This window comes from Sceloporus occidentalis, unplaced genomic scaffold (assembly GCF_023333645.1).
Source record: "Sceloporus occidentalis isolate IW3139 unplaced genomic scaffold, rSceOcc1.0.p SCAF_1, whole genome shotgun sequence".
NCBI classification, from domain to species: Eukaryota; Metazoa; Chordata; class Lepidosauria; order Squamata; family Phrynosomatidae; genus Sceloporus; species Sceloporus occidentalis.
The window spans coordinates 21,543,005-21,568,471 of NW_028316981.1; the positions used below are offsets into that span (position 1 = coordinate 21,543,005).

The 25,467-nt window shown below is 42.2% G+C and overlaps 1 protein-coding gene across 3 annotated transcripts in view; it reads left to right on the plus strand.

Annotated features, from left to right (window-relative positions):
* The first annotated feature begins 4,043 nt into the window (after window positions 1-4,043).
* The window catches only part of ATAT1 (alpha tubulin acetyltransferase 1), a 40,871-nt gene continuing 19,447 nt past the window's right edge, over window positions 4,044-25,467 (plus strand). For 2 of the 3 annotated variants that reach the window (XM_089515761.1, XM_089515782.1), the window contains exons 1-9: window positions 4,044-4,233; window positions 9,308-9,368; window positions 10,226-10,317; window positions 12,081-12,141; window positions 15,115-15,228; window positions 18,193-18,294; window positions 20,344-20,389; window positions 21,762-21,833; window positions 24,124-24,343. In XM_089515761.1, coding sequence (XP_089371887.1) covers window positions 4,124-4,233; window positions 9,308-9,368; window positions 10,226-10,317; window positions 12,081-12,141; window positions 15,115-15,228; window positions 18,193-18,294; window positions 20,344-20,389; window positions 21,762-21,833; window positions 24,124-24,343 — 878 coding nt within the window. In that variant the 5' untranslated portion in view covers window positions 4,044-4,123. Of the gene's footprint in view, window positions 4,234-4,668; window positions 4,730-7,701; window positions 7,763-9,307; window positions 9,369-10,225; window positions 10,318-12,080; window positions 12,142-15,114; window positions 15,229-18,192; window positions 18,295-20,343; window positions 20,390-21,761; window positions 21,834-24,123; window positions 24,344-25,467 lie in introns of those variants that run through there. The other variant, XM_089515771.1, reaches the window with a different exon arrangement.

The window sequence follows — 25,467 nt, forward strand, 5'->3', positions numbered from 1 at the left end:
CAATTTTGCTATTCCCTCCTCCATTCCTACTCTGCTTGCTGATTAATCTGTGCAGTTGAAAGCAACCATCAGAAAACAGGGGACTTGGGGAGAGCAGTTTCAGATTAACAGTTTGTACAATAGATAGCATAATACACCCTGGTTGAGGATTCAGATTAGATTATAAATATTGGCAATAAAAGACCCAGTGATGCCCTAATGACTAGCAAATATATTACAGCAATATTCTTTGTGAAATATTGGCTCTTAAGACAAAGAGCCAAGCAGTGTGAGAGAACAACAGAAAAAAAAAGCAAAAGTCTATGCAATCAGAAGATTATAAATTCCAGTCACTGTATGCAACCCACTCCTGTGTAACACTGTAAGAAACTTGTAGCTAGAAGGAGTATAATAATAAATCCCTAAAATGTAACGCTGGTATTAAGCCAGCCTCTGTTGAGTCAAAGGTCCATTATATCAAATACATTAGCGGAGTTGACCTTGGTGGTTTCTCACTGATCCTGCTTTGGAAAAGCTGGATGTTAGCTACCTTACTTCCAAGTTTGCTATACAAATTTCTGAAAGAGTAAATTTTTTCTTGCTGAAAAACCATAAGTCTAGGAAACTGTATCCTGAGCATTTTGTGAATAACTTTAAGGAAAATGTTTATAGTTAGTGGATAATTCAAATTTTCAAAGAACAAGTTAGAACTAGTAAAGAATAAGGAAACTAAACTAATCAGGTTTTTTTCTGGCTGTCATTGATGAACATAGGAATTTGTGAATGACTGTAAGTGGCCTGGCAAATTATTTATGAATTACATTTTGTTTCATACCTGGGATTATTGCCAAATAATTAAATGCCAAACAAGGCAAGAAATATTGTTGACTTGAGGTATCATGTAATTAAGTGTAATATTCCTTCAGTGATCTTGGGCCAGTCATATTTATGTAGCTTGTGACTTTGCATACTATATAATCTGAACAATCCTATTCATTGCTCTTTTCAAAGTGGCTCTTGTAGAACAAATCACCATGCTCTTTAAGGTAATGTGATTGTTGTTGTGTGCTTAAAAGTCATTTGTGACTTAAGTTGAATCTATAGCTAACCTATAATGGGGTTTTCTTGGTAGAATCTGTTCAGAAGTGGTTTTCCCTTCCCTTCCTTTGAGGCTTGACCAACAGTGACCAAGGTCACCAAGTAGGTTCTCATGGCTGAGTGGTAATTCAAACCCTAGCCCCTAGTTTCCTAATCTAGTACTCAAACCACTATGCCATGCTAATTTACAGTACCTTAAAGACATTTTCCCCCCTCACCACTTTTTTTGTTAAATGTTTCTAGGCAACTGCAAGAACAGGTACAGTAGTTTGAAATATTAAGAGTACCAAGGATGCACAATAACAATTATATCCTATTTCTTCTCCACGAGCAGCACAATGAGGTTCAAGAAAGTGCTCCCTGGTCTGTCTAGCTATTTACATTTTGTGTTTCAATGCATTATAAACACAGCCGTAGCTCATTGCCAAAATCTCAGAACAAATGAAGCAAGTAACATACTTGTTCTTTTCAGTGCCCCACACAAATTAATACAGTACAATCAAATTAGGTCAGTTAATTTTATCTGATTTAAAGCATGTATAGCAGAGGTAGGCTGTTGCTGTGACCTTAAGGCCCCAAGTGGGGGGTTTAGAAAAATTACCCCATATAGTATATGGGGCATTTTGGAAAGGCCCCTTTTTAAAAAATCATAGTGATTTCTGGTCACTTCTTGTTTTGGAAAAAAGCCTCTTGGGCCTAAACACATGGTGAAAGTGCTTCCCACAGCCCCTAGAGAGCATATTGGAGCATTGGGGTTATTTAGGGGGTAAAGATGTTGGTTTTCGCAGTGGTGGTGGTGGGTGCAGCCTCCTAGGGGGCTACTGTGGCTCCCTAACCTCCCACAGTTGTCCACCCCTGTTGTATAGTGATTGCATGTGTACATACTTTTAAGCACACAAATACAAGGTGTGCATTCTGAGAAGCTGTTTCAACTCTGGTTTCTCTGTACCTGCATTTGGGAAATTCCAGTATACATCCTTATTCAACCTTGGAAGTAGCAGAGTGCTCTGGGCACCCTTGTGATCTCATATCTTGTTCACAATGCAGTTTACAAACCAGTTCACAGCAGATGACAACTAATTTTATGAATAATAGTGTACAGTAACACAAAATTGCATGTTTGCTAACAAGAGAGCTCAAATGATTTTGGAAAACTAAATGCAAATTCCAGTAAGCCCTTCTCTTCTTCAAGCTGACTCCCTCAGTGCTATTTCACATGTTTATTATCATTATATGCTGTTATTTAATGGGGTCATACCAAAAGAAAATTATTTTACACTTTTGATATCTGTTAACACTTGTGAGAGATCTTGTCAGTTACTTTATGTTGTTATACACAGTCTGCACATTTTTAATAGAAAAGCTGCCTATACTACATACCTAAAATGAGGTAAAATTGTTTAGCTGCAATACTGTACCCAGTTCCCTAGAATTACGCTAAATTAAAAACAAGACATGTATAGCATTATACTGTATTTTAATTGTCAAGTTTAAAAGTGTGAAATTAAATCAGGTACTTCTCCTTTTTTAAAAAAACAAAACACTAAGCAGGAAATATAGGACAAATATAAGCAGGCAATGTAAGACAACTAATTAATAATAATAATGATCACATCCCTAGATAATGCAGTAGACTTTAAAAGTGAAATTGTCCTGAGGTAATACAAAGAAGTATACATTTGAAAATAGATGTAAATAGATGTTGGGTTGAATATTCTCTGGAAACAGTATCCGTATAACACATGTAAATGAAAGCTGTAATCACCATCCTGTGCTTGGTATTTGGGAGGCAGACATGTATTAAACCTTTTACCCTAAGTCGCAAGTCAAGTCTCAAGTCTCTACCTTCAAGTTTCAAGTCCTTGCAAGAAATTTTAGGACAGTCCTTCTGCCCCAAGCCTATTGCCTAACATATTTGCTGGTCCCCTCCAAGAAAAGTGCCCCATGCTTTGGGGGCAGGTCTTGCCTGCTGCTCAAAGTGAATAATGAAAGTAAGTCAATCCCTAAAAATATACTAGCCTCACGTTGAATTGAGTCAGAGCATAATGTATTGCTGGATCAATAAGTGACATGAGTCTGACCTGAGCCCAAGTCTATATCACTGGTGGGAGGGAAACATACAGAGTTTCTGAGTCAACATATACAAGCATACTGTACTCCATTTAGTAGACAAAATCCAATCAAATGTTAATGCTGAATCCAAGAGCCAGGGTTGGACCATGACTCTGGAGACCAGGGTTCGAATCCTGGCTCAGCCATGGAAACCCACTGGGTGACCTTGGGCAAGTCACACTCTCTCAGCCTCAGAAGATGACAATGGAAGAACTCTTCTGAAGGAATTCTGCCAAGAAAAACCCATGCGAGAGTCACCTTAGGGTCGCCATAAATGGGCAACAATTGAAGGTACACAGCAACAAACTGCAGAAATAACCTAGTTTGACAACTGGCAGCTATGGGATTCTGGGATCTGTAGTTTTGTGAGCTGTTTAGCTTTCTCTGTCACAACAGAGGGGTCACAACAACGAAGCCTACAAAACTTGATATCCCAAGATTCCAGAGCATGGAGCCATATAGTTTATAGTTTTATCTTTTTAAAATGTGTTTTATTAAATATTAATATGAGGGATGACGGGAGAAAAGTTAGAAAGGAGGTATGGGGAGTTACTGTTTTATATGATTTCTGCTGCCAGGGTCATATATGCTCGAAAATGGAAAAACCCCGAGACCCTCAAAATAGATGAATGGAAGATAAAAGTGATGGAGTACATGGAAAATAGACAAGCCAGGAAAGGGAAGGCATTCATGTTTAGTATTGTCTTTGTACCGTAAGGTATTTTGTCATTATGTTCTATATGTTTTTACACTCGTTGCCAAGGCTGGGCGAGGCCGGCGCCCAGACTAGGCCTGGTTGCTAGGGGCGTGGCCGAGCGTAGCGCGTCACCGCCGCCACGTCGCCGTCCAGAGCCAGCAGCCCTCCTGTTCTTGTGTTGTTAGTTAGCCGGAAGTCCACACAGGCAGAAAAGATAAGGACCCGGATGCAGGGAACATGGAGTTCCCCTTCGACGTGGACGTCCTCCTGGGGGAGCGGATCACCACTGTGGACCAACAATTGCAGCCCTCGGGACGGAGGGGAGCCGGCTTCACCACGGCTCACAGGTAACCACGGCAACGGAGGGAACGCCCCCTCCTCCCCCTTTACTAGCCTCAGGCATTGATTGATTGATCGCTCTCCAAATCAGAGCAGAGTGGGCAAGTAGCCATCTCCTTGCCCTCTTGCCCCGGGGCTTTTTGGGAAATCGAACGCTTCTGTTTTGTTTTCCCCCCAAGCGAGCCAGCTCCCCCTGTCGGTCCCGACCTTCTCTTTGTGCGTTCATTGGTTACACGCCCATCTATTGTCTCCTCGATAGGCTCCATTGTCTCGGGGCGGGGCCTCCGCGCGCGCGGAATGCCGGGAAAAAGCCCCGCCCTCCCTGCGCGCGAATGACCGTTATTGGGGCGTGGCCCAAGGGTTGGCCCGGCCCACCTCACAGGGTTGTTGTTATGTTTATGAGGCGAATATGAGGCGCCAACCCCAAAAGCTCACGAAATAAGGATAAGCTGCCACAGGCTTTTTCCACACTGAGGGAATAACTCCACTTTGACACCACTTTTAGTAATAAATAATAATAAAAAACCACAAATAACAACAATAATAAAAATTACAGATAATAAATAACAAATAATAGTAAATCACAAATAATAATAATAAAATGTATAAATTGCTGTGGAATTCTGGGACATTATCACATCACACTGTTATGGTGTCATTTATCCCACTCTAACTGCTAGGACTGCCTCCTGTGGAATCCTGGGATTTGTAGTTTAAGGAGGGGCCTTGGGAATTCTCAGCCAGAGAGCTCTCGGCCCTCACTACAAATCCCAGAATTCCACAGGAGGCGGCTGTGGTGGTTAAAGTGGAATAATAGCGCTCTAACAAGCATAGTGTGATAATGTTCTGGGAATTGTAGTTCATTGTGGCACCAGAGCTTCCTGACAAAGGAGGCTAATAATCTCTCTCAAAACTACAGTTCCCAGAATTCCATAGCATCTCAGGGTGACCAGGTGTCCTAACCACCAAGGAGGACAAGAATAATGCCCAGGAACAGACTTGTTACATTAACTGAGGTACACATATAGTATGGTGTTTTTGTATGCCTTTAGGTCCTTTCCAGCTTACGGTGACCCTAAGGCAAACCTATCACGGAGGTTTCTTGGCAAGACATGTTCAGAGGTGGATTTGCCTTTGCCTCCCTCTGAGGCTGAGAGAGTGGGACTTGCCCCTGGCCACCCCAGTGGGTTTCCATGACTGAGCGGGGATTTGAAACCTGGTCTTTAGAGCTGCAGTCCAGCATTCAAAACACTACATCACACTGGCTGTCTTACAGTATATATCCTACTATAGTCAAGATCAAGGTTAAAATGCTATTTAACTGATAAAAAAACATTTGTTCTAAAACATGCTTTCTAGAATCATAGAGTTGGAAGAGACCCCAAGGGTCATTCAGTCCAACTCCCTGCCATGCAGGAACTCACAATCAAAGCACAGATGGCTGTCCAGCCTCTGTTTAAAGACCTCCAAAGAAGGACACTTCACCATCCTCTTAGCGTATTCCACTGTCGAACAGCTCTTACTGTTAGGAAGTTCCTCTTAATGTTTTACTGACATCTCTTTTCCTGTAGTTCAGTACCTGTTCAGGGTATGAGTAGACTAAAGTTTCACACATAAAATAAAATAAAAAATAAATTTTTTATTTATACCCCGCCCTTCCAAACGATCAGGGCGGCTTACAAGAGCACCAAAGTGTAAACATCATACAAGGTTAAAAACAGCCAAGACCATAAACATAATGACAATCCTTAAAAACAATAAAAAGCCCCTTAGCCCAACCTCTCGGCCACGAGAGAGGAGGGAGGCCCGTAGGATATTTAGTCGGGGAATGCCTGATTAAATAGGAAGGTTTTAAGACCCTTCCTGAATTGGGCCAGGGTGGTAGATGAGCGGAGCTCCATGGGCAGCGTATTCCAAAGGGCTGGGGCAGCTGTGGAAAAGGATCTTCTGGCAGTAACAGCCAACCTGGCCCCAGGCACCTTCAGGAGTTGCTGCCCAGATGTTCTGAGGGTGTATGGGCACTGTCAATGTTTACAACTGGTTGTATCGATCATCCTGGCCATGCTAGCTAATTTGTCAAAGTCCGGTTGGGGTTTTTGGCTGCCGAACATCCTAAGTACACCAGCCAGTGCACCTGCTAGGGAATTTATTAGTAGTCAGATCTGTTGGACCTTCTCTTACCTTGTTTACCACTGACTAGGCAGTAACACACACATTCTCTAATATAGTGGTCCCTCCACATTCGCTGGAATTAAGGGTGAAGGACCTCCGTGAATGTGGGAAAACCGCAAATAAAAAAAACATTATTCTTTTTACCTGAGAGAACCCCTCTATAGGAATCTCCAGGTCCTCCAATGCAACTCTGTGGTCAACATCTTCCAGAAGCTGATCATAGAATCATGCTGGAGGACCTATAAATGCCTAGAGAAGTGTTTTCTCTGGAATTCTCTAGGTTCTCCAGCACAACTCTATGGTCAACCTCTGGCAGAGTTGAGCTGGAGCACCTAGAGCAGTGGTTCTCGACCTTCCTAATTCCGCAACCCACAGGTTGAGAACCGCTGACCTAGAGATTTATAGAGAAAACCTATTAATCCAAACCTCAAATAAAGCCGCAAATGTGGAGGGCCAACTGCACACAAGGCGTTGTGCTTTCTATTTTAGATCTTATACTCTATAGGTTATACTTTGTCTGTAGTGTATTTTCAGATCTGAAAGTTGGCAGCCAAAGCATCCTAGCTTATAACAATCTAACAGGACTCTGATCCACCAAGTTTCTTCTTATGCTTCATTTCCAGAATGGATCTACACAATTCTCTAGGCCATTCTCTAGGCATCTATGCCCTTCAGATGCTTTTGGACTGCAGTTTGCCTCACCCTTCAAATAGCTGTATTGGCTAAAGTTCATGAGAGTTGTAATCCAATGTCATCAAGAAAGCCAGAGTTGCCCTCCACTTCTTGTCCTACATTTTGTTACGTTATTCATCCCTGTGGTGGAAGACTGTCTACCCTAGCGAGCTAGGTCACATTTAGTAATCTATTATTATTTGTCCCATGTCATTGCATATTCAGCTTTTGGTGTTATTATTGTTATTATATTTATATCCCGGCTTTTCCCAGATTGGGATTCAAAGTGGCTTACAACAATTAAAAACATTTTAAAAAGTCCACAAAATACATTTAAAAAAAGCAGTTAAACAATCAGAAAACATTAAAACCAGATTAAAACATATATTAAAACACACACCAGCACAGTGATTAACAATAGGGAGTGCGCTGTGTAATGTACAGTATTTGCTATTGCTATAGTGTAAAATGGGCCTTATATCTTGGAAGGCATGACTTATGGAAAGAATGGGAGGTTCAAGATCTAGTTTCCTCTAGCTGTGATAAGGGGAGGGACATGTTCACAACATCATTTCCAGTCCAGTGTCTTCTAGATGATTTGGACTATAACTCCCATCATTCTTATCTTTCAGCTGGGACTGATAGAAGGTATAGTCCAAGATATCTGGGAGCACTGCTGAATTTGCACATGAGGTTTGTGGAGAAGCTGAGAAAGTCAAGCTCTTGAGTGCTGTGACAATTTCAATGAACTATTGGGTCTACTGCTGGTTAGCACCTTTGAGATGGAAATTCCTAATAAAATCCTGCAAGGATAACTGGAATGGACAAAACACATATGATTACCCAGCAACTATACTCACTCAGTTGTTCCAGAGAACTCATGTTTGTGCCCATCCCAGCCCGAATCTACTGGCTCCAGCTGGATCGAGTCAAATGCCACTCTGTGGTCTACACAGGCTACAGTTCACTGTGATCTTTATAGGTCAAGTGACAGCGGTCTGTGGGGCTGATTGGGTTCACATATGAAACTGACATACATTGAGTCCAGGCACCTAGCCCTGAGTTGCCCTAATCTGACTGGCAGTAGGCGCTTAGTTTCTCAGAAGGTATCTTTCCTAGTACCACCAGATGAGATCCTTTTAACTGGAAGGAAGTTGAATGTATGGGAGCATATAAAATCCAGGTGTGCCTCCTCCCAGTATCACCTCTAGGTAATTTCATCTGATTTCAGAAACCAAGCAGGTTTGGGCCCAATTAGTATTTGGGTAGGAAACAGTTGTAGAATGCCAGGAACGACTAGAAAGAATCCTGGCTGAAATCTAAGAGCCATGGCTACCAGCCAGTGCTGGCAGTCCTGACTTAGATGGGCCAATGGTCTGCCTCTCTATTAGCCAGCCTCTTGTGTTCTGAAGAGGGAGATCTGGTGGTTGGATCTGTAATCTTGAGAGAAGAGTACTCTAGGGTTGAAAACACATATGCATCTGGGGGCAAAGCTTGAAATGTTACTTTTAAAAAGAGTAACTATAATAATTTTCTGAAGCCACCCCTAACTAAACATTTGTGAGATGATTCTGTAGGTCCTACTGCTGCTCGGTTATGGGTAATTCTAGCACATTTAGCAGATCATTGTATTAATTACCTGTAGAATACTAAGGCCCGGTACAGACGGGCGCTATAGGCCGCCCTCGTCACGTTCGAGGGGTGGTGTTTCCCAACGAGGGCGTCAAAATGGCGGCACCCTGTACAGATGGGCACTGCTATTTTGATGTAATGGACGCTTAGCGTCCTCACATCATGGTGCGATACCGACGTCGCGAGTGTGCCATTGGCGCACTGCAGCGTCAGTATCGTGCCACAAAAGAACCTGCTCTTTGCAGGTTCTTTTTGCTCTATGAGGAAGCTGTGCGGTTTGTCCGCTGCAGCTTCCTTGCGCAGCAAAACACGGCATGGGCAGACCACCCTTTTTGGGCCGTCTCTACCCCGCCTAAGCTCTGTTTGGGTGAAAGGCCCATTAAAATCAGCGGACCTGGTACTTGGAAAGCACATGTAAGATTGGCTTTAAGAAATTGCCCATATATATATATATATATATATATATATATATATATATTCTTGCTCATGCTTCACTTGTAACAAAGTTTATTCCTTCCTTGGGAATTCAGACAACTTTCTGTGGTACTTTTCTACTGTGATTAGATCCCTTCAGCCTTTAACCCATTGAGTTTATTTTCTTATCAGGGTGGATCTACAGCACCAGCTTATGACGATTATAGATGAGATGGGCAAAGCCTCTGCCAAGGTAAGTCAATGTTTATATCTGGAAGGCCAGGAAATAGATTATACATTCTTTGTAAATGGGGAACAGTGTAATGGTGATGTTGCAGAAGACTGCAACCATTGTCAGCCCCAGCCAGCATGGAGATAAAAGCTTCAGGATAATATGTGTAACCAGTTTTCTTATTCCTATGAAGTCTTGGACATCCTCAAGGAAATTTAAGAGAGACAGTGGGCTGGGATTTTATATCAATCTATCCAGCAGGACTGTGTGGTCAGTGTTGAATTTGTAGCCTTAAAATCTGAGTTCTGATCTGTGCTTGTTTGTGGATGAGCTGGGTTAATAAATCAGGCTCTGTCTCAGACTCTGCTCTCAGTCTTACTTTCTCAACAGTGCAATAAGGGGAACGATAAGTCCCATCTCTGTCATCTTGATGAAACAAAGGAGACAAATGTGAAACTTAGGGATAGCTTGGTCTGTCTAAAACTATTGAACAGAACACGTAATGAAGGTACCTCAGGCTTCCAATAATGATGCATCAAGTCTGCACAATTTGTGGTTCACCAAACTGAATTCAACTGCTTAATAGTTTCCTTATGTTCAAGATTCCAGACTGCAGACCTTTTGAACCCATTACAGGGTGCCATGAATGGGTGGGCAGGCTATATTTTGGGGGTCAAGGGAGAGTCACAGGTTGCCCAGAGCTTAGAGATTTGTCTTTTAGTAAAGTGGTGCTGTTTCTCCAAAGGGTGCAAGAAATAAAAGAAGGGATCTTACCAAGAAATACAGGCTGAAGTTCAGATATCAGTTTGTCCAGTTGGCCTTTCAAGTCTCTTCTTCCACCTTTGAGATCTCTGAAAGTAGAATCTTCTTGGTTTCAGGCCCAGAATCTGCCAATTCCAATCACCAGCGCCTCACGAATGCAAACCAACCGCCATGTTCTCTACATCCTGAAGGATAGTGAAGCAAAAACGTGAGTGTGAGTGCAGGAGAGATTGGGTCCTTTATGGGAGAGTTCTAGGCATACCTACTCAGGCCATAATGAGTTCAGGGGTATTTACTGCAACATGTATAAGATTGCAGCTTATGTTTTTTCCATGGCGATCATCTTGGCATTCAGCTGGAAAAGGCTCTGCTTTCCTAGATCACACACAGAGGTTGGCCATAGTATTTTTTTCTTGGAACCTGTTAAAACATGGACAATTTTTGAAATATCAGTATTCATTTTCTTTAAAAATTATTGCTTATTGCTGATATTTAAGGCTAATTATTTACAAACCAATTACACCAACTTGACTCCTCACAGAAGCAGCTGATCTAATCTCAAATTTAAAAAGAACAAAACATTTCCCATTGCATATAAACCCAGACACCTGGTTTGTCAGCCTCTTAGCAAAACAGAGTTTGAAGCAGATTTTGGCACATGAATTGGTTCTATATTCTTTTTTTTTTAATGGGGGAGTATCAAGTCAGCATCAGGCTGTAGATGTAATAGGGATTTTTTGCTCCCTGATAAGTTTTAACAGCTCGCACAAGTGAAAGGAGCCAAAGGAGAAAATCACGGAGCATGATGCTTCTCACAAATAACAAACCAGAATTCTCAGCAATTCTGGCTTTTTTCTTAAATCTAGGTGTAGCCATGGGATTCTCTTGGAAGGGCACTCTCTTAGTGTTTTTATTAGTATTTTAAAGATTTTACAGAAACAAACACAAGCAACAATGTATCTGAGGTCCAATACCATGATGTGTATCCAGTTTGTGTTTCATAAGTATTGAGTCAAAAATGTTTCCAGCCAACGCAAAAGCAATGACTATAATACTGTATCTCTCCAAAAATCAACATGTAAGAATAGGGGAAAGAAAAGACTGGCATTTTCATTTGCATAACTAATAAACTTGTCCGATATCACATGAAATTTAGAGTGACATTTCCAGTGTTTTTTTTTTATTCTTTCACTTAATCTTTCCATTAGCATATCCCAAACTTACTCTATCTACCAAGAAATTTTGGGAGAAAGGTGGTATATAAATATAATTAAATAAATTGACAGGGCATCTAAACCACTCCAATTATATGCAGTCTCTAAAAGAGCTGCCAAATGTAAATACACAATCAATTGTTTATGAGAAAGAAACTTACTTGCATTACTAAAAAGAGACAATTTTACTTACTTAGCCTCCAGAGCCAGCATGGTGTAGGGATTGTTAGACTAGTATGCTGGGACACCAAGAATTGAATCCCCACTCAACTGTGAAATCCCACTGGGTGACTTTGGGCAAGTCACACTCTCTCAGCCTTGAAGGAAGGCAATGGCAACCCCCCTCTGAACAAATCTTGCCAGGAAAATTCCATGATAGGTTTGCCTTTGGGTCACCATAATTTGGAAATGATTTCAACACACACAAGAACAGCCTTCAGTTCATTGATGGGCAACTTCTGGTCCTTCAGCAGTTGCTGGATTGGAACTCCTATTAGTTTTAAACACTGACTAAGCTGCCTAAATCAGATGGGAGCTGCAGTCCAAACAAAATTTGGAGGGCCACAAGTTGCCCATCCAGACTTTAATTGACACTCTCTATGTGCTGTCTGTCTTGAGGACCCTCATCTAAGGTCTTCACACCATTTGTTTTTCATTTTTCTGAAATGATCAGATCTGCAAATATATACACCTTTGGCTGATCTAAGTCACTAGTCATCTATTCCTACTAATGTATTATATCTTTCTCTTTCTTCAGAACTGGGAAAGGAGCTATAATTGGCTTCCTTAAGGTTGGATACAAAAAACTCTTTGTACTGGTAAGCTTCACTGAAAAATTAGCTGTAAGAGTGCATGCCTATGACGCTTGGTTCCTAAAAAAGGCTTGGATGTATTTATTACATGTCTCGTGACACAATCAGACCAGCATTTTTAAAAAGCTTAGTTTCACAATTTCTCTTCCCACCTAACCAGAATATTTGTATGAGAAAATATGTGTATGTGATGGGATCATATATATTCCCAAAATCAAGCCTTGATTTTCCATTTTATATAAGGGACATCATTCCACTTTGCAATTGTGTTTAATGGGACCTGAGCATCCATGGATTTTAGTATCCAAAGAGGGCTCTGGAACCAAACCCTAGCAGATACCATGGGCCCTTTGTACTTTTATACCTTCCAATTCCCCTGCAGCCCTCCCTCACAGTCTGCCTGAACCAAGATTGGTTGCCAGGAAGCCAAGTCTGCCCAGTGAGTTCATCACAGTGTAGTATTCTCTTTAAGAAAAGAATCCACTCAAAAGTATGGGCCAGCCTTTTTTTTTTTTTTTTTGTCCTCTCTATGTGTTGGGCTGTGATTCACATCAACGTCAGTCAACATATCCGAAGACATGAGAGTGGGTAAGATTATTGTATACCAGAAATTGGCTGTTGTGGTCCTCCATGGCTTTTGGCGTACAACTTCCATCCGCCTAGCTGAAATAGCCAATAAGGGATTGTAGGAGTCCTGGCCCTAAACCAATATATGTCATCAGTAATGGCAGGGACGTAGCCAGGATTTTGGGAAGGGGGGGGTCCGGACTAAGTGCCACCATTATAATGGGGCTTGAGTGCAGCAGCACAGCAGCACAGCAGCACACACCATTCATTTTATCTAATGGAAGGGGGGGTCCGGACCTCAAGAACCCCCCCCCCCTTGGCTACGTCCCTGGTAATGGACTGGATGAGGGCAAACAGGTTGAAACATAATCCAGACAAGATAGAGGTGCTCCTGGACTGTCAGAAGGCAGATCAGGGAACAGGGACCCAGCCTGTGTTAGATGTGGTTACACTCCCCCTGAAGATGCAGGTTCACAGTCTGGGGGTACTCCCGGACTCAGCTCTGAACCTGGAGGCCCAGGTCTCTGCAGTGACCAGGAGTGCTTTTGCACATTTAAAACTTGTCCGCCAACTGCACACATTTCTTGAAACACTGGATTTGGTCTCGGTGGTACATGCCTTGGTTATTTCCCATTTGGACTGCTGTAACATGCTTTACTTTGGACTGCCTTTGAAGAGTGTTTTGAAAATGCAACTGGTTAGAAGAGCAGCAGCCAGGCTGCTAACTGGGGCAGATTATAGAGGCCACACAACGCCCCTGTTGAAACAGTTCTACTGGCTGCCAATTTGTTTCTGGGCACAATTCAAAGTGCTGGTTGTTGTTGTTGTTGTTGTTGTTGTTGTTGTTGTTATTTATAGTATTTATACCCCACTCTTCATCCAAAATGCTATCAGAACGGCTTACATTATTTTAAATTAGACATTTCCCTGCCTCCAGGCTTACAGTCTAAAAAGACAAGACACAAAAGGAGAAGGGCCTGGAGATGGGGAAGGGGGAAAGTCCAACAGATCTTCTCTCCCTCTGAGGCCTGGACCAAGGCAGATAACTGCAGGGAGGGCCCTTCTGTTTCAGGCAAGGCCTGGAGTTGGCCTGCCCATCTCTCCCTCTAGATGGTGGTGGATAGAGGGAGGGCCTTCTTCTTTTCAGGCAAGGCCTGATGGAGTTGGCCTGCCCATCTCTCCCTCTTCCCTTACAGGTTATGACCTATAAAGCCCTATATGGCTCAGGTCCCGGCTATTTGGCAGACTATATCTGCCTGTATGAGCTGGCCCAGACTCTGTGATCCTCAAGAGAGGATCACATCGCAAGCACGGTTGCTGGGGACACAAAAGAGGGCCTTTCCCCTGGCTGTCCCTAGACTCTGGAACTCCTTTCCCAGGGAGACCATCTTCTGCTGGCAGATTAAAACCATCTTATGCAGACAAGCTTTTAAAACAGAATGTTTTTAAAGGACCGGCTGGGGATGTTGTATCGTTGTAAGTGTTTTAAAGAGTTTTATCTTTTTAACTGTATTTTATTCTTTTAATCTGTCTATTTTAATATTGTAACAATTTAATTCTGTTTTAATGTACCACTTTTCTATGTTTTTAAATGCATTGTTCTTTTAATATGCCCAACTCGGGCATAACATAATTCATAACATTGTGAGCTGCTCTGGGTTCCAGTTCTGGGAAATGAGCGGGATACTACTAATACTACTACTACTAATAATAATAATAGGGGTTGCAGTCTGGAGGCCCATAGTTGCTGACCCCTATTCTAGACAATAACTTCCTTGAATGCCTCTGAATAAAGCACTTAATATGGTGATTAAAACAAACTGTGTGGGAAACAGGACTGGTGGTGACATGGTGACAGAAGCAACTGTTTGGCTTTTCTGTGGGAACTGTACAGGAGTCTGGGATGTACACATGTGGAATAGGTAGAAGGAAAACAGATCCTGCTTTTAGTGGGTTGATGGAATAGATGAGCTGTTTTAGGTTTTGTTTTTGTTGTTTTAACAATATTCTATGCACTGGGTAAACTGGTGCCTGAATGTCTCTGAAGCAGTGACAACAACTGTATGAGTACGGTTTAGGGTTAAATCCAATATTAGTCTTACTTAGATTTGACATGTTGAAATAAAGTTAACTGTGATTAACAAAATCCATTAATTTCAGTGGGTTGACTCTTCCCTGAGGCAGAGGAGTTCAGGATCTGTGTGTTCTCTGAAAGGGAAGTAGAAGATGACATGCAAAGTAATAGTGGTTCATAAATTTGAGTTTGGTGTCCTTTGTAGCCTGTTATGCAAAGTCTGAAATGGTTACTTCTTTGGATTACAGGTTTCTACTAGCATGGCCGCTAGCTTTTAAGCTGTAGGTTTAATTTTACATGCAATGTTGCATTTTGGAAATCTTCCTGTTTCCTTTCAGGACCGCAATGGAGCTCATAATGAAGTGGAACCCCTGTGTGTGCTGGACTTCTACATACACGAGTCTCTCCAGAGGCATGGCTATGGCAAGGAGCTGTTTGAATACATGTTGCAGGTACAGCTATCTTTTTCCCGCTTAAGGGGTAAAATCCAGCAGGAAGCTTCCAGTGTGATAATTCTGCCTGGGCTGAGATACTGCATTTAAACCTTGCTACATGGAAAAACAAAAATCTCTCAGCACCTAACCAAATTTGTGGAGATATTTCTTTCCTGATCCTAAATAGCTTCATCAGTTAGATCAGTGATTCCCAAAATGGGTGGTATGCCCTCCCAGGGGGTGTTGGAAAGGTCCAAGGGGGCGTTGAGGGGAAAAGGGGGGGGGGTGGCCTTCAATCAAAGTATTGGTGTGCAAGAAAGGGGACCTTAAAGGCCTTGATGAGGGTGAGAGCTATATGAAACATCTTTTCAAGGTCCCTTAAAACCACTGCACAGCCTTTCAGATCCCTTGTGTAGTGGTGTCTCTTCACCTCCCCACATGAGCTTGCTCTTTCAGCTGCATTTTTCGCTAGCAGTGGTGGTTGGGAAATTCTCATGAGGCTTGGGTGCAGGGCATTGCTACTGTGGCTACAAGCAGCTCTATTTTGGGGCAGACTGCCTGACTGCCTGGAGTGAGGAGTTGGAGCACATCATGGTGAGGGAGAAGTAATGACAAAAAGGAGGTTTCAAATTTGGAAGCCTGCTTAAACTTTGTGAGCTTTGCCAGGATTTGGTTGGCAGGTTGGAGCAAGGTCCAGAGGGACAGACTGACTGACAGTGGGGTCCAGAGGGCTGCATCCAGCCTTCTCCTCGGCTGCTGAGGCAACACAACAGTGAGGTCTGGAGGGACAGACTAACTAACAGCAGGATCCGGAGGGACTGACAGCAGGATCTGGAGGAGCTGCTATAGCACCACAATAGCGAGGTCCAGAGGTCATGCTGCCATGGCACCACTTTCCTCCTGAGAGGAACGGCAGCACAGCAGCAAAGGAGAGGGCCAGCCGCTTCTGTCTGAACCTCATTGTTGTGGCAGTGTAACCCTGGACATCTCGTTTGCTGCCGCTGCACTGTTACCCCCAGGAGGAAAGGGGCGCTGTGCCAGCGAGGTCCAGAAGCAGGAGCCAGGCCCTCTCCTTTGCTGCCATAGTGCTGTTCCCCTCAGGAAAGAAACACCGCACCAGCAAGTTCCAGAGGGATGCAGTGGAGGCACCTATTGTAGCAGTCCTTACCCTGCAACTTGGAGAGGGCTCAACTGAGGTCACCCCTCTTCTGGGGTGTCACCTAGTGCTGTCTGCACCACCATACACCTTAGTGATGCCATTGCTGCTGCTTCTGCTTTTGTTCATGGGGTTGTGAACACTTGAAGCCATGAGGGGAAGGCATCTCTGGGGAAGGAGCGGGAGGAGTATCTGGGGTCAATTCTTGTAAAGAGTCCTTTGCCTTGGAGTGACTCCTGTAGTTAAAATCTCTCCCTTTCTCTATCCATGCCAGTCTTCAGACCAGAGCATGTGGCTTCTATAAACCCCCTAAATACATACTGAATGCACCCCTCTCCAACACGAGAGTCATTCCTTGACAGTGAGAAGCATTGTCTTTTGCACCTGGAACCCTTGGGAGTAGCAACTGAGCTGCTGGCTGAGCAGGGCCGAGAGGCCTCTTGCCTACCCTTTCCCATAATGTTAGCACGGGCACAGCCAGCTGCTTAGTTGCTGCTCCCAGAGTGACTGTGTAGTAAAGAGAGCAGTAAACAAAATTGGCTGCTTTGAATTTGCCCTAGAACATTAGGCCTAATATCCAGGGATGGGGAGAGCACTAAGGTTGTAAGCAAAGAGGAAAGGGGGCAGTAGTCCAAAAAAGTTTGGGGACCACTTAGATTAAGAGGGCGATCATTTAGCCTTCCAAATGTGATTACAGTGCAGCTTCTAGCATACCTCACCATTGGCCTGGTCTGCATGGGCCAGGATACATAGCAGTATTCTGGCCCCAAGGTTGCCCCGATGTTCCTCCGTTACCATACATCGGGTACTATGTTGTGACACCAGGTTGCTGCTCACAACATGTGTCCCACTGCCACCTGGTGCTGCTGCCACTGACACATTCTGAGGTCAGAACGAGGCTCCCAGCATTGATCAAATGGCCGGACACCTCATCCTGATCTCTGAACGAGTTACTCAAGCCAGCAGTGGGGTTGGGCAGCACAGTGAGATACACTTGCAAACAGCTACCCAGCATTGCATCATGGGACTTCAGATTTTCATAGAAGATCTGGAGCAAAAGATGATTTTTTAAAAAATATTTTAAGGGTGATACAGAGCAGATTTGGTGCTGAAGTGGCCGTATGTTGTCCGGACAGTTCGCACCAGAACCAGGGATTGGACCCTGCATTGTCCAAACTGATCATTGAGAGGACAGAGACAGACCATATTATTTTGCCCTGTGCAGACAGGACCCCAATCTGTGTTTGGTAGGGCTGCTGGGAGGTGCAGTCCAACAATAGAGAGCCATATGGTTCGTATATCCATGTTAGACCATGAACCTGAAAACAAATCTTCATAAAGTATACTCTGGCTCAGATTAACCTTTTGAGAATCCATTATTAGTTGTTAATTATGTTGATGTCCTATTTCTCCACTGGGGCAAAGGCTCATCCTTTGAGAGTCCAAAATGTGTGGTATAATGTGTGATACTGCTACTGTTATTATATAGTTATGATATTTTATTTGTATTTTAGCAGAAGGAGGGAGGGCTAGGGGATTGGGATCATGTTACTACTGTTTTTAAATGTTATATTAGACTGTTGTTACCTGCCTAGATCCTCAAAAGGGAAAGGCGGGATATAAAGTATTACTACTACTACTACTATCTTGCTCTCTTTTCCTCTTTAAAAAATTTCTTAAATCTTAAAGAAGACATGTCATTGGCTCTGGAAAGGATTGCTTTCCAGAAAGCTTCTATAGTTCATCCTTCCCCTTCTGAGCTGTAAGTTGTATCCCACAGTATTTATGTTCATTGGTTTTTCCTCTGCTTCTTTCCCCCTTTCTAGCGGGAACGAGTAGAACCCCACCAGCTGGCGATAGACCGTCCCTCAGAGAAACTCCTGTCCTTTCTCCGGAAACACTATTGCCTCAGTGACACTATCCCTCAAGTGAGTCTTCTTCACAATGGAGTAGACCATCTCTTCATCTTGCAGTTTTATCATTTGAGGTAGCCTGTTTGGAGTTGCTGTTTAGGGCACAGGGAAACCTAGCAATATCTCTGCCTTCTAAAAGTCAAAGAAATACTGCATGTGCTTTAGCCAGCACAAGTCCATAATTTCTAAAGTGCTGGTTTTTAAGTTGCAGAGGCAGTGGGATTGAAATATGGATGACTCTGGAGTGGGAAGTAGCTACTACAGAGGCCTTTGCAGATTATTATTTTATTCATCCAAAATGTTCAGAGCAACTTGTGTGTACTTCCCAAGGATCATGCCTTAAAAATGGAGATACGTCGTGTGTTGACCATCTCTTGACCTCTAGTTGCATACTGGTTCTGAGAGGACGTGCTGTTAAGTGGAACTGCACAGACTGTAATCCTGTCAACATTCATACAAACACTCACTCATGTACCATGAGTGAGACATATTGGAGTATAGCAAAAGCTGGAAGCACCCTGGAAGCACAAGATCCTATCTGGCCTTGGATCTGCTCCAGAATCTTTCCTGGTATTGATGTCAGACTAACTGGACGGTAATTGTTTGGATCCTCTTTTCTCCCCTGTTTGAAGATGGGGACAACGTTTGCCCTCCTCCAGTCTGCTGGGACTTCTCCTGGTCTCCAGGAGTTCTCAAAGATTATTGCCAATGGCTCCGATATTATATTTGACAGTTCTTTTAATACCCTTGGATGTAGTTCATCTGGTCCTGGAGACTTAAATTCATTTAGATTAACAAAATATTCCTGTACTGTTTACTTATTCTGTGCTGAAATTCCCCTATTCTGTCCTCTGCTCCATTTTCCTCAGGTTGAGCACCGTTTTCCTTTTCTGAGAAGACTGAGGCAAAGAAGGTGTTGAGTAATTCTGCCTTCTCTCTGTCTTCTGTTAGCATTTTGCCTTAGTCAGACACCTTAAAGGCACATATGCAAGCCCTTGTAGACTTGTTCAACCATCTCAATGGAATCTTTTAAAGTTTACAGACTTTCTTATAAGTGTTCTTTTGCCTTTTTACCTGAAAGATGAGCTATGATTCTATGATTCTATTATCAAAATATACTGGGATCTTTGGGTTTATTTTTTTAAAAAATTGACAACTGTTGGAATTTGTTGCTTTTTCTAGCTATATCTTTCATCAGACATTTGTACTTTATGTTTGTCCTCTCATGTTGCTTTGTGGAAGCAGGGTTGAGAACACATTCACAGACAGCATTAGCTATCATTGAGAAAGATCTGCAATGTAACCAGAGGAAAAATCATCCCCAAACATCAGTTTACTTATATGCTGCTTCGTTCTCATCGAGGCCTGAGGCAGCTCAAAATAAATATTAAAATTGAAATGAAAACTAAGATTAAATAGGTCAAATTTTAGTTTCCATTTGAGAAGCTAAAAGAGCTGCCTTATGGCCACTCTAGATTGCAAAAGTGTTCTCTTTTTGAGGGATGTATTTTATTTATTTGGCATAAATCCCAACTTTCTCCCAAACCTAGGACTCAAGGCAGTTCACAGCAAGATTAGAAACACGTACAGATTAAAACACAAGAAATAACACTGTGCAAAAACAGTAAAATAAATTATAATATTAGAACACCATTGAATTAAAAATGCTTTAAAAAATTATTTAAAATGCCCATCTTTTAAACATGCCTTCTTCTAAGTACCTGAATATCTTTGAATTTTGAGTGCCTATCATCTTCCTGTATACAAAATGTCTGTCTGTTGGCAGAAGGACTACAAGAAGGGAATCAGCCTAGCCTCCCTTGGAAGGGAGTTCCACAGCCTTGCAAGAGCCACAAACAAGGCCTTATCCTTCAGGTCCTTTAATTGTAAATGCCAAGGATTGAACCTGGAGTCTTTCTCTGGGAAGTTGTTTGTTTGTCCAGGTGTGGGGAAAAAGCAAAATGCCGCTGCCTGTAATATAGGGGCCTCTACAAATGTTTAGTAGTATGGAGCATATCTGCTTTGGTTGTTTTTTTATTGAAAAGTATTTTTTCTTTCTTTCAGGTGAACAACTTTGTGGTTTTCCAGGGCTTCTTTAGTTACCAACGTGGTGAGTCAGTGCCATAAATGCTCCCTACCAGATTATATACATTTGTGTAATTTTGTTTTGGATACAGCCCTCCCAATCAACATCAACTTCCATTGGCTGTAGGCTACAGTAGTGAGGAATTCTTGGAGATAAAGTCTGAAAACATCTTGACGGCTGCAATTTTTCCACCCTTGCTCAGATAAGACAGCAAACACTTGCATTTTCTCTTTATCTAAATAATAAAAGTTGAGGTTTAAGGAAGTGAACTGTTATCCCATGGAACAACACAGCACCTCCTTTTTTGTTTTAAACCTTAAAGACATGCTCATTGTGAACATGTTAATAGCAATGGGTGTGTGAATGTCCTGATGACAGCAATTGTTAAATGTCTGGAAACACCGAAACAAATATACAGAGGCCATATTATTTAGACTTTTATTCTTGTTTTGTGTTTTTCTTATTGTTACAATAAGAATTATGCCCACCACCACCATGGTCTTACTTCTTTTTTAGAATTCAGTAATTTCAGTATAAGTTGTGGGGTAGTGATTTGGGTGTTGGATTGGAACTTTGAGAGAGCAGTAACTGAATCCACACTGAGCCATGAAACCCACTTCCTGTGGGCTAGTTTCACTCTTTCTATCTATGAGGAAAGCAATAGGAAACCACCTCTGAATAAATCTTGCTAAGAAAACTATGGATCCCTTTGCCAGAGGTTGGAGTCAACTTGAAGGCACATAACAACAAATAAGTCACTGTAGAATAAGTATGTCTGTGTACATGTGTGTACGTGTGCCTTCTAGTCACCTGTTGACTTTTTGTGACCCCATAAATTTCATAGGGTTTTCTTAGGCAAGGATTACTTGGAAGTGGCTTTGCCAGTTCCTTCCTCTAAAATCTAGCCTACAGCTCCTGATACCTGCTGGCTGTCTCCCAACTAAGGACTAACCAGGGCTCACCCTCCACACCTAAAATGACTGTTATTTGGCATCTGTCAGGTGGCTGGAAATGGTGTGACATTATACTACTTAAACGTACTTGACTAGTGAAGCTTCTTTGTCTAACAATATATTTGTAGTATTGATTTTGGAAATTGTTGAATAGACTAGCCATGTTCATTGTAGTCTTTCAAGAACAAAGAGTCAGCTGTTTCTAAAAATCTTGATGTTTTTATGTTTATGCCTTATCATTCATGAAATCATATTCATGACTTCTAGATCAGTTATCTCATTTATCTTTATTCATCCATATAATTTAGAACTGTCATTTTTCTTAATTTAGCTTGTAAACATCTAGAAAAACGTACGTTCTTAAAAATGCCAATTCTTAAAAATGGCTAATATTTCTGGAGACTTTCCCCCCTTTAAGAACTTATCTTACTTTCTCCCCACAGCTCCTATGAAAAAGTTGCCTCCAAAACGTCATGAGGGGGAGATCAAACCATATTCCCTATCAGACCGGGAGTGTAAGATATCTGTGCATGATTTCTGTATTGGGAAATAAGTTTGAACAGTTTCCTTAGGGAATGAACTTGGTGAATTGGTGTCTAGATGGAGCAGAAAATGTTGTTACAAAGTTGGAGAAACAATGCCATTTTCCTGATGGGGAGAGATAGCAAGTCCCAGTTTGGCATCCATTCTAATCTACTTGGGTTGTGTAGGTAGTGTAGTTTCATAAGGGAGAAGAAAATGGAAAATATATTTTACTGGTACTGTGATATTGTTCCATTTAGGTGACTTGGCCCCATGTGGGATGAAGGGCATATGGGTGTTTAAAAACAAACAAACTGGAGAATACCAGTTTCATATATACCAGCATTTAACAGATGAAAACTGGGACATACGTGGCCAAGCAATATAGAACGATTAAGATGATAAAATTAATTAGGAAGAACACACAAACTAGAAGATGCTTCAGCCATTTGCTTTTGCCTCATCCAACTGGTGAGGACAAGATTCTACCCTCTTTTCTCCTCTCTCCCTGCTGAGCTAATTGAGTACAAACTACTTTTGAACTTTAAACTCAGTTTGCAGCAGTTGGAAGTAAACTGAGGACAAAGTTGGAAAGTGAGAGGAGGAGAATGAAACTAGGACATTTTCAAAGCAACTGAAAAAGTGGGACAGCAGAGGGTTAATTGGAATGGTCCCTTCCAAATCAGGGCAGTTGGAGAATATGCAATTTGGGTGTAAATTCTATGCCTTTGACTCAGCAGTTCATCTAAATTTGGAGGTTCTAAGTTGGAATTTTCTGCAAGAAGAAAAGAGCCCTTATTATGAAGTAAGGTACAGGATTCTGGGTGTCATTGCCATCTTTAGAATGTGCCAATCTGAAATTGCTCCTAGGAAATTGGGAAAGATGTGCCTTCATAGTAGAATTGGCAAAGCCAAGAAAGATCTGGGCAGTAGAGAGGTCTCAGTTTACATCAGAGTTGCATTCTTGGACTTGCCGTGTAAATGGAGACTCACGTAAATATGGGGGGCTGGTTTCATCAGCAATCATTGTGGGCCAGGGGATGCATTCCAGCAGAGCTGAAGTAGCCAACAATTTTACTCAACCCACCAGCAGTTTTAAGGAGTGCTAAAGCATGAAATATCAGAGCTTACTTTTTCAATCTAGTGAAATAAGCAGATGTTCTTAATTGGGTCTAGAAGAGGCAGCAACTGCTGATTCCAGGGGTGCTTGGTTGGGGTGAGTTGGCTTACCATTAGATGATAATGCTGTTAAGCACACAGACAGAAAGCAATTGTCTCTCTTCATCAAGTGAAGAAAGCAGATTCCAGTTGCTCATCCCCACCTTAGGAATCATGGGGAACCACTTCTGGCTTCACCAAGACTTTGGCATTCATGTTTTTTCCTCCCCCTCACACTTCCCCTTCTAAGCAGGCAAACAAACCCCTTTCTTCCAACAAAGCCAACACTGTGGTTGCAGTTTTCCACACCCCACTTCCCTAGCTCATACAGGTAAAAGTAGACCAATCCAGTCACCATTTTTTACTGCTCATAACTCCAGAGTGCCTCACTCTCTCACTTCAACCTCCTTGTTCTCTCACCTCTGCTGCCTTGCTCAACTGTACAGGCATGGTGAGAGAGCTTTCGTTTATTTAGTTATTTCTGAGAAAATGTTATAAATTTGTAATATTGTAAATTGAGCCAGTGGAAATTGAGATTTGCCTGTATTCTTTCATATCCCTGGCTTGTCAGCAAGCAAATCAAAAGTTAAAAAAAAAAAGATGGTTCTGCTTTGGATTCTAAAGGATCTAAATTACTTGCATTTAAATAAAACTAATCAACTTCTCCCTAAAATGTATCTTAAATCTGCCCAAGACAGGTTTACTACAATGTTCTGTCTTCTAGGCTGCATCTACAGTGCAGAAATAATGCTGTTTGATACCTCTTTAAGCTCAGTTCTATAAAATTCTGGGGTTTGTGGTTTTGTGAGATGTTTAGTCTTCTCTATCAGAGAGCTCTTTTTACTAAAAACTACAAATCCCAGGATTCCATAGCATTGAGCCATGGCAGTTACAGTGGTGTTGACCTGCATTAATTCTGCAGTGTCAGAGTATTGTTTCCATGATATCCAGCCAGCATATTGGCTGGGTTGGTTGGGGATGATGGTCCAGTGTACTTGAAGAGCACTGGGCTCAAAGAACTGGGGGACTGATCTTCTACTTCTTCTGCCTTTTTCTTGGGGTTTCTTCTTGTTGTTGTTGTTACATTGCTTTGTTCTTTCCACACACACCCCCCCCCCAAAATAGTCCTGAAAGAAGAGGTTGAACCACCGTGGCCCTTCAACCAGTCTCGCTCACTGATCCGCTCCAGCAGTGTAGGAAACTCCCCAGTGCGGGGCTGCCTCAAGCCTTTTCTCAATGAGCAGGAGCTGCTAAAGAACCTGCGCCTCTGCCCTCCACACTCAACTGCCCAGCATCTGATGAATGGGGAGTCTGGTGACCCACTTTCACAGAGACGGAGAACCAGGTATGGAGAGGGATGTGGGAATGTTTCAGAACCCTGTAGTAGCTGGGAGAGAATGCTGTGTGTTTGTTTGTCCAGTCTGCGAAGTATTTATTCCTTAAGGATCACAGAATCAGAACACCAGCTGGAATTTGGTTTCCAGAGAACTTTGGGGTCTGAGGTTCTTCTGAATTAATCTGGTGCTTCATCTAAAATTCTACATCCAGGCACCCAGGTTCTGCACACGAAAAGCTGAATTCTGCAGCCTCTGTAAATGACACAGAATGAGTCCATTTGCATAGCTTAACTCATTTTAAAATTACATTTAAAATTATGTCAAATGTTAGTCAAATGTGAAGGACGAGCTACATTAGGCACTTAATCCTCCTTTCTGGTAAATCATTGAAAATGATATTCAGCACTTGACTTCTGTCTTCTGACACTTTGACAGCCATTGTTAAGCATATCTTTACACCCAAAGATCTAGAATCTTGCTTGGAACAGATGAGAGAAAGTAAAACAATGCAGGTAACTGAAATTTTTAGAAAGCTGACCTCTGCTCTTAATAGAGTGTTCTGGGCTTTTTCTGCAAATTTGCAAAATGCAGGACATCTGAGTATCTGGAATGCTACATAGCTGCTTCCTAGCATACCAGAACTTACAAGACTAGGTGGTGGCTGTGGCAACTCATCTAACTAAGGGTTAAGTTACCAGTCTCATGAACCCCAGTGTAGTTCCAGCCAGGGCTAAATAATAGACTTTGAAAATCAAGTGGCCCATTGGAGTGGGCTTATTTCTGGTAAGTCTATCTTAGAAGCCTAACATCCCTGCAGCATGATCTTTGTTCTTTCCATTCTACATTCCTAACCCTTAAATTCTGTTCCCTGATGTCTGGTTTGCTCTCAGAAATGTCCCCTTGCACCACCTCTTTTTCTTCAAATCCCTCCCCAAACCTCACTTCATAAACTTCTTGGCTTTTCATCTTAGTGCTAAACAGCATCTGCTCTAACTCAGCTTTTGTTAATGTGATCTCCTCTTTGTGTTTTGTCATAATAAAGATTTTCATCCCTTTGTTAAAGACAAGTGTGACTCTTTTACTTATGCTAATCAACAGCACCATGTGTTTGTGTGGCTAATTGCAGAAATGC